This window comes from Silurus meridionalis, chromosome 4 (assembly GCF_014805685.1).
Source record: "Silurus meridionalis isolate SWU-2019-XX chromosome 4, ASM1480568v1, whole genome shotgun sequence".
Lineage (NCBI taxonomy): Eukaryota > Metazoa > Chordata > Actinopteri > Siluriformes > Siluridae > Silurus > Silurus meridionalis.
This window is the reverse complement of record NC_060887.1, coordinates 25,790,463-25,802,411: the sequence shown is the minus strand read 5'-3', so window position 1 is coordinate 25,802,411 and position 11,949 is coordinate 25,790,463. Positions and strand designations below refer to the sequence as shown.

The 11,949-nt window shown below is 36.4% G+C and overlaps 1 protein-coding gene across 7 annotated transcripts in view; it reads right to left on the bottom strand.

The window, feature by feature from the left end:
• Positions 1-394: 394 nt before the first annotated feature.
• The window catches only part of rbms3 (RNA binding motif, single stranded interacting protein), a 183,484-nt gene continuing 171,929 nt past the window's right edge, over positions 395-11,949 (bottom strand). For 6 of the 7 annotated variants that reach the window (XM_046846545.1, XM_046846546.1, XM_046846547.1 and 3 more), the window contains exons 11-14: positions 9,619-9,729; positions 9,438-9,527; positions 6,945-7,072; positions 395-4,354 (exon numbers count right to left, since the gene is read on the bottom strand). In XM_046846545.1, coding sequence (XP_046702501.1) covers positions 4,351-4,354; positions 6,945-7,072; positions 9,438-9,527; positions 9,619-9,729 — 333 coding nt within the window. In that variant the 3' untranslated portion in view covers positions 395-4,350. Of the gene's footprint in view, positions 4,355-6,940; positions 7,073-9,437; positions 9,528-9,618; positions 9,730-11,949 lie in introns of those variants that run through there. The other variant, XM_046846551.1, reaches the window with a different exon arrangement.

Sequence of the window (11,949 nt, the reverse complement as noted above, 5' to 3'; positions counted from 1 at the left end):
AGTGGGAGGAGACCAGGCGTGGAAGGTCACTAACCACAGCAACAGAGTGCCCTGAACACTCATTCTTTTCATCTCTGCATTACTATATACTGCAATGTAGTGGAATGTATGAGAATCTTTCTTTTTTTTTGGCATATTTTGTGTATACTATACAGCTTTTCACAGTATCTCCACTAGTCAGTATGTGTGAGCATAAGCTGCACATGCATAGCATATCATTTATGTATCTATGGTCCCCTCCGCTGGACTCCTGGTGAAACTACAGGTAGTGTGTCGTTCTCATGAGTACTCATTTACTCGCTCCTGTGTCAAAATTCTGCAAATGTCTTTATTTTGCAAATGTACTGCAAGTGTCACTAACCAAAAAAAAAAAGCAAACACAACATTGTGCAAATGAGATTTTCACCTTTTTTTATTGAAAGCTTCATTGAAATAATAATCCATAATAAACAGAAGTTTAAACTCAACATCCACTGATTTACAGAAACTCTCAGGATCACTACTCGAACACACAGGAGCCATGAATGTGCAGCATGAAAAAAGATAGCATCCTTGAATCGGTTCACTTCCATAATCTTTTCATCAACACGTACATTTTTGTAAAAAAAAAAAGAAAAAAAAAAGAAGAAAAGATTTCCATAAATAGTTTACTTTTTCCTCTCGAATAATTCAATTTGTCACAGAAGCGTTGCTGTTTCGTCTGAATTTGGTAGATCATAGTGGATAGCTGTGCTCACACAACATCCTTTACAAAGCCACAGCTCTTGACTGATCAGTAAAGATTCTTGCTTGTTTATAATAACAGCCAATTACAGAGAAAAAAATCAATACATAATGTGGGAATCTTAACGGCTAATGAAATTCATAGTGTTATGGTTTGTTGTGTTAAGGATTCAAGTTAATTGCACTGTAAATCTCAGCAATGAGTTAATTAAATCATTTATCCGATGGACGAAAAAAACACTGCGATAAACAACTTGCCATTGTTCCTTTAAAGTCAAGTTTTTATTACGGTTTAGCGATTCGTTTAGGGATTATGGAATATTTCATTTTATATGCTATAGATCTGCTTGTCAAGATGAATTTGACCTGTTTTTGCAGAAGGTGAACAGTTTAATTCGGCTTGCTGTTGGATTTTTCAGTGTGAAAATCCCATTAGGAATGGAAGAGCACAGTTACTGTAAGCTATAATACAGCAACAAAATGAGAGTTTAGTTCCACCCTTTAGAGCAACTCCCTCTGTATCTGTAGTGTATATATTCTGCTATACAAGAGACATTTGGACCCTTTCCATGGTGTGAATGTAGCTGCTCTGCTAACACTGTGGTCCTTATCAAAGCAGCAGTCAGTCATTTCTTTGCCTCACATCTGCCACTGCAGCTCTCCAATACTGAATGCTTTTTTTTTTTCTATTAGCAGCAATTACATGATAAAATGAAAGTTCCAAAAAAACACAGTAGAAAAGAAACAGAATTGGTTTCATTGAGAGAAATGGAAATGTGTAGCGAATTCGACCTCCACACTGTAACAGAGCTTTCCTTGATTGGTTACACACTGCAGCCTATTCATCAGGACACGTGGCAGAGAGTTTCTTTTTTCATATTCATTCCACCTGTTTCATTATACTCATTATTCTAAAGACAAAAAAGAAAGAAAAATCCCTGCCCCCCTCCACCCCCCACTACCACCCCTTCCCAGCATCCACATAGTTTAATTACATCACTGTGAGAGAATGTTTCATTCATGGCAGTAGAAATCTAACTCTATGGTATCAGCAGCTACCAGTTTGCTTTAGCAACATATAAAAGGGAACACACAGAAGAATCTTCACCACAAGTCACCAGCTTTGCTAAGACCCTGACCTGTAGCTTCTTGAATAGGATGTTAGCCATTACGTGCTGAGGAAGAAACCGGTTAGCACCCAAGTGATGCCCTATGTGAAGAAACAATGATAAGAGATGAAGAAACTATTCATGCAAGATTAACAAATAGCATTAAGTTGGTGCAGCAAATAATCTGAGTCCTTAATTCAGAATAATATAGTCTTAAAAAGACTTCCTTGAAATTTTCAGCATCATTATGGAGAGGGAAAAGCTCAAAATAACTGCAGCTATAAATGAACACCGTGTACCATACAAAGCACATCACTGAGAGCGGAAATGTCACTATGTGTATTTAAACTTTGTGTTGAGAACAAAATCATTATTGATCATTAGTGAATAATGGATAACAACTAAACATTTTTTTTCTAAGGTGAGGTTAGAACTAGCATGTGTGGTCTAAACAGTTAGCATGTCTTGCCTGGTATGTTTCATTCTTATTTAGATTTAGCTCTTCATTGCTTTTTTTTTTTTTTTTTTGACAAGGCACTGGAGTAACCACCTGATCCCACTTTGAGAAAAAAAAATCATCTTGTGTTTCATAGTAACTGATTAACTTCACCTGCACTGGGGTTTTCAACAGCTGTGTATGTGTGAGTGTGAACATTTTGCAAAGTGGGACATTTACTTGAACGCATCCAGGGGAAACACTATGGCACAAAGAGAAGAAATTCTGTCAAGCTTTATCATGCCGCCTCTCAGGTAGTTCACTCGCAGTATGCGTCCTATACATATACACACTTAGCTTCCTGTTTCCTCATGGTAAAACTGCTTAAGACTGAGGTAGCAAACTGCAAAGGAGTTTAAATACACACATGTGACTACTTGAATTTTGGCAAAAGGGTATGACATGTTTGTAACACTGAGGACGTGAGAAAAAACCCTTCAAAACGTTTCCTGAAAGCTTGTCGCTTCAGAAAGAGCTGATCCAGAGGAGCCGTGGTGAACATATAACACTGAGAGACACAGAGTCAGTAAACCGTGGGTGCTGTAACAGACATGTACAGAGTCGAGAGTCGGAGAACTTTTCTTTTTACAGTTTCTCTAATGCCACCTGCTGGGGATACACCACACTCAATACACAACGCATGCAATCTAGAAGAATTGTCCTCTCTCTGTCTGAGTGATTGGTAGGAAAGCTGCAGCAGAGGAAGGAAGTTTAATCCCAGAACCCATCCCAAATGTAAGTACTGGTCTGGCCATCAAGGTCAAACAAATATTTATGAGACACAGAGACTAGAACAACAAGGCAAAAAAAAATAAAGTAGAAAGAAAAAAATCTACTCCACTGTCTCTACGGGGTTTCTTCATCTTTGGTATAAAATATGCCATCCATGGGCTGCATTTGATCCACAGCTAAGAAAGACTAAAGAAATTGTCAACAATTTCCTATTACTATTGCTTTTTGCACACATTTGCTTTATTTTAATTCAAAAGCTCCTATCTACGTACTTTTGCACTGCCAGTAATTTTTTTTTCCTGGTTTTAGTTTTTAATTTTTTTTTTTTTGCAATGAAACAAGCAAAGCAGGCTGAAAACACCTTAAAGCTCATAAAAATATTGCAGATAAAAACAATAATGCCATTAAAAATGATCTCCACTACACAATAAACTGCATTTCCCAGGATGCAGTGATTTAACATTTTCTTCTTCTTTTTTTTTTTTTTTTTGCTAAAAAATGCAACTCTCTTTAAACACATCACTATATTTTGAATGTCCTTTCTTTTAAACACAATGTCGCCACCGATAATTTAAAATGTCTTCACAAGACCTTTTTTCATTCCTCTGTACACGTAATATGATAAGACCCCGCTCCATTTGTTCTTTCAGACAGCTTTTTTTTTTTCTTTGATTTTTAATTTTTTTTTTTTAATTTTTTTAACCTTTTTTTTGTTTAGTTTTGTTTTTTGCAACAAGACGTTTAGTTTGGGAAAAGTCTTGGACGTTTCTCAAAATTAAGGCAACAAAGATGATAAACATTGATATTCTCTAGAAAACTAAAATATAACTCATAAAAAAAATCAAAAGTAAAAGTAGCTTAGAATCTGAGGAAGACTTCTTTTTTTTTTTTTTCTTTCTCATTCTCTTTTCACTCTCATGCTTCCTCTAATAGAAAACTCACCATAGCTGAAAACCTACCTGCACATTCAGAAAAGAACTGGAAAACTTTGTACTTTGTACTTGAAATTCAACACTTCATGAGGAACAATGTCTTATAAAGTGGTAGATATCCATTAAAACTCTAACGCCACGACTGCATATCTCTCTCCTCTCTGACCATGATGTAGGCTTCCACTGGCTTCACCTTGCTCTGCGCAGATGTCTGATAAATTCTCTTTTTTGTTTGGTGCTTGTGCAATGGTGGACCCAAACATCTTCTGCTCAGTCTTTCTTTTTTTTTTCGTCCTCAGCACAGTCCCCCAATCTCAAGGCAACGCAGTCACCCAAACACCCCCTCCTCCTCCTCTTGTTATCTGATCACACAAGGAACAGGAAGAGCAGCAGCGACGGATCAGGCAGTTACCGATGGATAAAAGAGAAAGAAAAAATGGTCAAGGCACAACGGCATTTAAGCCTAAAATGTAAACGTAAGCAAGTAACACAAGACCCTAGAATTTAATCCTAGTATTTTTCTTATTCCTACAAGAAGTTACAGTTACAATGATATTTAATATGAGGAAACTGATAACATTGATCATGGTCATGTTTCTCTGTGAACCCCTTATACAAAAGCATTAGAGTTTCTTTTCTCACTCACCATGTACTAAAGATGTTCATGCCAAACACAGGTCTAATAGAGCCAAGAAATGTTGGATACAAGCTGGATATAATGCTGGCATTGATGTTTTTTTTTTTTAGAAAGAAATGGAATTGGAAGATGATTTGTTTGAGCAGAATGTTCAGCTTTTTATAGGTAAATACACTTTTGGAATATTTATGAACATTAGTAAATGTTTAAAAAAAGTGGCATAGTGCAGTGCTGATATAAAAGTAATCTTATGAATAATACACTAATGGTACTAATACACTTTTCCATAGCAGTTTTCTTTTTTTGATCATGCTTCCAAAGTTTTGGATGATTGAGATTAAAAATTATATACGATGGTGTTGGTGTACAGAAAAATCAGAGGAGGTGAACATGGATGCATACTAAGCAGGTGGATTTATGCATACTAAGACTTCTTGTGTGGACACTGTTTTTATGCAAAATGCGATCACTTCTCCCTTTCTCTTAAAAAAAATTAAAAATACAAAAAAAAATTAAAATCACTACATATCAAACCCAGTGCCTAGTAGTTTTATCTAAACATGGAACACCAAAAGGTTCATAAATGTTCCAAAATATATGATGATTTTAATACACATGCCACGTAGTTTTCTTTTCCCTCTGGATTTTTTTGCTATGAGGTGTAAATTACTATGTGCCACTAAAGTGTATTTGACATGTCAAAGCGGTAAAGCATAAAAATGTGTGAAAGAGGTATCAAATGAATCTCAAAAACTTGAAACAATGTGCAAAGTGGGATCAGCTATATGGGGTATTCCAGCTGTTAGTAGTGTTTAAATAATTTGATGTATTTTCTAAAATGAAATATGAAATTTAAAAAGTCTGTGTTATGGCAGCATTTAAGCACAATAGTTTCTCTAAGCAAAACTCTTGTAAAACTATGATAAATATGATGTTTCTATTACATAGGGATATCTACTTAGATATGTCTTCTACTAATATTACTATTATTATTACTGTTACTACAACTACTAATATCAATACTATAGCAGTTCACTGTCAAATCAGCAAATATATTGTTTTTATTTCTTATTAAGCTCTATATGTCCATATGTCATGTAGTATTAAAAGAATGGTTTAAAAGAGGATATCCTGTAATTTTGAGAGTATAAATATCACCTCCTTCCCAAATAATTACATTTTTCCAAAACTCCAAAACCATATGGTTTAAAGCCCAGTTTATGTGAAACCATGTCACAAAAATTTCACAGTTTTTTAACAGAACTTACACCTGCCCCAACACCAAAACCATATTTATTCTGTATTTTTGTATGTACACTTATTTGATATTTTGATTATCATTATCAAGTTAAATAAGCATCCACCAAAGGTCATATAAGGGTGAAAGTGAAAATGCAGCGAAGTTTATGTGGCGTAAAACACATTTGCAATGCTAGTGGTTTTCTAGCAGCATTGATATTGCTGGCTACTGTGCATATGAACAGGCTATTTTAAGATTTTAAATAATATCTATTTTTGCTTTACCTAGATAGGTTTCTATTGGGATTGTAGCAGTGCGGATGGATGTGTGGTTTTGCTACCCTCTGGTATGGATTGCAATACGGGCTAAAATAGAAGCTTATGTGTGACGTACAATTGCTTTATAAAAGCAATGTAATGTGTAGTTTGCACAGATCACTGAGTTTGTAGTCAGGAAACTACTGTGTTTTCATTTTGTCTTAAGGTAATCATGCCCACACATTTGTGGACCAAAAGGGTTTTGGCAGATTTTAAAAGTTGCTATGATAACATTGTACAGTGCTTTGATCAGTACTCAGTACAATCATTTATGACCACAAAATAGAAATAAAGCCAATAAAATTATGAAATTGACTTGTTGCTAATCAAAATAGCGACATTGCAGCATTAATCTGAAAATTATGCATGTGCTGGCATAGAAATAGTGAGCTGTACGTTATAAAAACTGAAATCATATCTGACTTCATAAATATATAATCTATACAGATGTCTACATTATCATTATCACTAAAGTATAATGACTGGTGTGAGAGCTTTGTTAAAATGAATCAAAATGCAGGCAGGTTGGAGTTTCACAGAGAAAGCTATGCCATTCTGTCAATGTTACACTCTAATAGGGCTAAATTTTTTTCAGTTCAAGATGATGGTCTCTTCTTAGTGAGGGGTGGGACTTAATATGATGTAAATGACATTTAATGTAGCAATGTATGTGTAAATTTTAAGTGGTGCAATCTCTCTAAACTCCCGATAATGACTGAGAACTGCACTAATTATCACGTGTATAGGTAGAGTCTCACTTAGCAGGCTGGTAGGAGTAGGTGGGTGCGTGATCGGCTGTGCCATCCACACAAAGGGACTGCTGCTGCCCACTGGCATCCTGGGATGAGGGAGGAACGCTCTGCGGAGAAGCCTCTGTCACCACACCCTGAGAGATAGAGATATCATAAACATGGGGATATCTCTGACAATCATGTGACTAAAAGCAAAAATAGAAAGGAACTGAAAGTGAAATACTGGAAGAAAGTCAATGGGAAAAGACATTCGATTTCTATTTCTTTATAGGAGTAAATGCAGTCAGATTCTGTGTACTTCAGTGATGTGAAAGAGATTCATATTTTGGAAGATGAATGGCAAAATATATCATTATAAATTATAACAACACTACTACTACTACTACTACTACATTTGCGGCATTTGGCAGACGCCCTTATCCAGAGCGACTTACAACTGAGCAGGGGATGGTTTTAGGGCTTTGCTCAAAGGCCCAGCAGTGGCAGCTTGGTGGTGGTGGGATTTGAACCTGTGATCTTCTGAGCCAAAGCCCAATGCCTTAACCACTGAGCTACCACCTCCCCTACTGCTACTGCTACTACATCTATTACAAAAACAACTACTACTACTACTACATCATCTATTATTAATAGTACTACTAAAAACATTAATAATAATAAATAAAAAGTTTAAATGCATGTTTGTCTTTTAATTGTTTTACAGTGTCCATAATTTGTGAAAAAATATTTTTCTTCTTAAATAAATGTTTTAAAACAATTATATATATATATATATATATATATATATATATATATATATATATATATATATATATATATATAGTGTGCTAGATTGTATTTCTACGTTTTCTGTAATTTATACTCACAAGTTCTGCCTGACAATCAGTCAGTAAAACAGTATTTAAGAGCATCTGATGTAGTCTGCAGTGTCTTTCATCATGTGGTCAATAACCTTGATTTCCCAGTGACTGGATGACCCTGATATTACCAATCTAGCATTAGTCTTTCCTTTTTGATGAAGCAAAAGTGCACTTCAAACAGATGTCTGCATTTTTGCTTTAGCAAATCATATAATTACAGACATCTCATAAGCCTTGATAGTGGAATTCTGCAATGACACACATTCGTGTATAATCCTGATTATGATTAATATTTTCAAGGGGACTCTCTGTCAGATAATTTGTGAGACTACTGCTGATTAAGTAATGTTCTAGATCAGCTCTAATTCAGCTGGTCTTCATTAAGCTCAGTTCCAGTGGGTGGTTGAAGCCTAATAAACACTCTATGCTTTTCAAAATCGTAAAGACATAAGGAGCCTTGTGATCTGCTGCCTTGTCCATTGAACGGTCTGCACATGATGCTCAGTGTTGTGAAGTCTCTTCCTTTCGGCACGAGTGGCACGTGTGCAGCATCAGCAGGTGATGCCGTGTTAGAGCGCAGGATAGAAAGTTTGTGAATCTAAACTACCTCGGGCACATGACCCTGTGTGTAGTGTTATTCTTGCGCAATAAATGGCTAAATTCTATCTTATGACTCCAACTCCCTGACCAGGGTTCTGTGGCGGTCAATAACATAATCACTAGTAACAGCAGGCAATCCGCAACACTCACATAACACAATCTTTCACCCAGAGTGTCCCGTGACACTCATTTTGTCATGATTTGGCATAACTAAACATAAACCTCATTTTGTAGTTATATTTATGTGTGCTTTTGGATTATTATGAAATATTAAATAATACATTTCAAACAACAGTTTTCGGGAAAGATTTTTGTGAGGTTTTTTTTTACTTTTAAAATGAAATGAGCATTCATGTCCTTGGCAGAGCACTCTCAGCCATACTACTATTTCCTGGGTGCACAAAGAACATAGAGTGGCCTTCTTTTGATTGCTCGTCTGAGTATTCCCACCTTAACAACCAAGACTTTGCTCTCGCACCCTCATTAACTGTTATTATATCACAGCATGGTTTTGGTGTTTACTCAACACAGTCTGGTTTTAAAATGTGGTTCTCGTGTATAATCACTACTACAATTAACTATACCTAACATTTATGAAAGGAGGTTCCAATTACAGTTCCTTTTTATTGTTTACCAGTGTGGAAAGTTTTTATAAGAGTACTGTGTTTTTACTGCTGCAGTTTTGTCTTATTAGTTTTGTTATTCCTCACTTGTCACTGTTTTTCTGCTAATATATTAGTAATACTATGTATACTGTAAATCACATCATGAATCAGGCAGATTTTGAAAAAGTTAATAGTCCAGAATTAGGAGTTTTCATTCTTAAAAGGTTCAGAGAACATATTACTATTATTGAATATAAATTGGCAAAAATGGTTTAGCTCGTTAATGTCTTGAAACTGTATTTCCCGATGCTTGAATTGGAAGTCATGACAAAAAACAAAAAAATGTTATCACTATGAGAAAGCTGGCAAAGTCATGCAGTGTGCACTAGAGGGGAGTGAAGAGTACAAAGTGTGGTAAGTGAAGGGCATCTTACCTCCACTGAGAGGGCTGAGGCAGGCACCGCAGTGTACTGGGGAATGTAGGTTCCCTGCATAGGAGCCGCAGCAGCTGCCGCTGTCATATACTATACAGACAAAGTTAGAACAGCCACTCTGGTCAGACTCTGGTCAGAAGAGTTGATCAAATAGTTTACTGGATTTGAAAATGCTGCTTACAGTGCCAGTGGTGCCGAGGGACAGATGGTTCATCTGCTGGGCAAGGGGCCCCATCATGTTGGCTGGTTGCATGGATATGGTGTGGTCCATAGCTGGCGTAATCACAGCACCCTGTGGTTGCGCACACACACACACACACACACACACACACACACACACACACACACAAAACATCACATGTCGGAACTCATGGATAAGGGAAAAACTACCTATTTAGGTTCAGGTTTGGATAACCTTCCTCACGAAGTTAATACCCTTGTAATGCAATACATACACACTTTTTTATATTCACAAATCTCTCTCTCTCTCTCTCTCTCTCTCTCTCTCTCTCTCTCTCTCTCTCTCTCTATCATTCTCTCTTTTTTTTTTCTCTGTCATACAAAGGAATGATCTGAATCACTCCAGCTGGGCCCTATTATGGGGGCCAGACATGTGTTGTTCCACTTCAACAAATGAAATAATGTGATCCAAATGTGCGTCATGCATACTTCTGCAGAGATGATGCATTGCTCACTTAGCACTGGGGTTCGCACACACTGCGGCTGTGTTTACGTTTCGACTATGCTGTTTCATGAGTGTTAACACATGTGAGGTAAAAGAAGGCACAAGCTCCTGCCATTCTTAACTGCTCACCTAACTGCGTTCCATTGCATGAGTGAATATCATGTGTAGCAATGCTGTGCACACTCATGTCTTGATTACGATTAATAAGTCCAAAGGGATTCTCGGTCAGGTAGTTTCTCAAAAAGTAGTTATTTCCTGAAGTTTGGCCAGATCGTGTCTGAAGTAACCACAGTGCTGGCTAAAACGTGTGCTTTTAGACATTTTTGCCTAGGCCTGCTCTATCTCTGATCAAATAGTTTCATTATGTGTGTGTTACACAGGTTCTTCTCCAGGAGTAATTAAGAGTGCTTCAGTTTGTTGCATCGAGTAGCCTGAGCAGACCTCAGAACCCCAGAAGTTGAGGTATGTTATTTAGCACTGAATTATTTTAATAAATAAAGCAAAATCAAATCAATATAAGAATGAAGCGCAAGAAGTGTGTTTTGTAAACTCTACTCCGCTAAACTCTATCCACCATTACTGAGTTGCTCAGTCAGAAGTAGACCATTTTGGAAGTCATCTAGTAATATCAGAAATGAGATAAGAAAAATGTGTACAACTCCACAATACAGAATAAAATACATTATACACACTAAAGTACTTAACATTCTCCAAAAAAAATTCTTCCCGGATGAGTGGATGTTATTATAACAGTAAATGGAGACAAGATTTTTAATGGCATGTTTAAAATGAAACTTAAGGTCAGGTGTCCCCGAGTTGTCCATGTAGTGCAGTATAAGCTGCATGGTTGCTATTTAAATTAATCTTTATTCATGCAAAAATATAAAAAAAGACTCGCTCATATGTTGCCTCAGGGCATAATGAGGTCATATACTACCTTCCAATCCACTATTACTACTTGGTTTGGAGCAGAACAGGCCCCCAGGTGACCCCAGGAAACAATTATACAAAAGTCTTTGCAACTTTACACATTAATATTAATGAGCAGATGTTTGGTCAGGAGGCTTGTCATTTATAGGGTGGATGATAGCATCTGTTGTTACCAGTGATTAGTTTATACTGACATTCTGTATGGCAGAACTAACTTCTTAAACACTAACATCTTATACTTCAGACAGTTAGAACCTTAAACCATGTCAGGTGATTATGGCTGGGGTGCAGGCAGTGTCCCAATTCACTCCTAAGATGTATCAATAGGGTTGAGGAAAGAGTTCTATAGCAGGCCACTCAAGATCTTCCAGTCCAACCCATGAAAACCATAATTTCTTCATGGATCCCACTTTATGCACAGAGGCACTGTCATGCTGGCTCGAGTCTCCTAGTTCTAGTGAATTAAAAATATAATTTGTCTGCATCCAGAACAGCCTATACAAATTAATGCCTTTGTTGTAACTTTGGGGAAGGACCACATATGGCTGCAAAATTCAGGTCTGCCAATACTTGTCCATATAATGTTCAGTTGTTCATTTGACATCAAATTACTAATAAATCTAATATTATACTCTTCTACACTTAAAGTGTTTACAGGGGAAAAAATACACAATTAATATAATATAGCAGTCTGAAACCCAAATTCATTGATTTACTGAATTATCTACAGTAACTGCTTTTTTTCTAGCTTTTTTCCAAAGCACTCTCTAGGTAATCATTCTCTGCTGCTGCTTTTTAAGAATTACATTTCTTTTTTAAATTTGCAATCTGCTAATTTTGCTAAATCTTTCTATTCTGGTTCAACTAAAATCTTGCTCTACTGCATTTGACAGACAA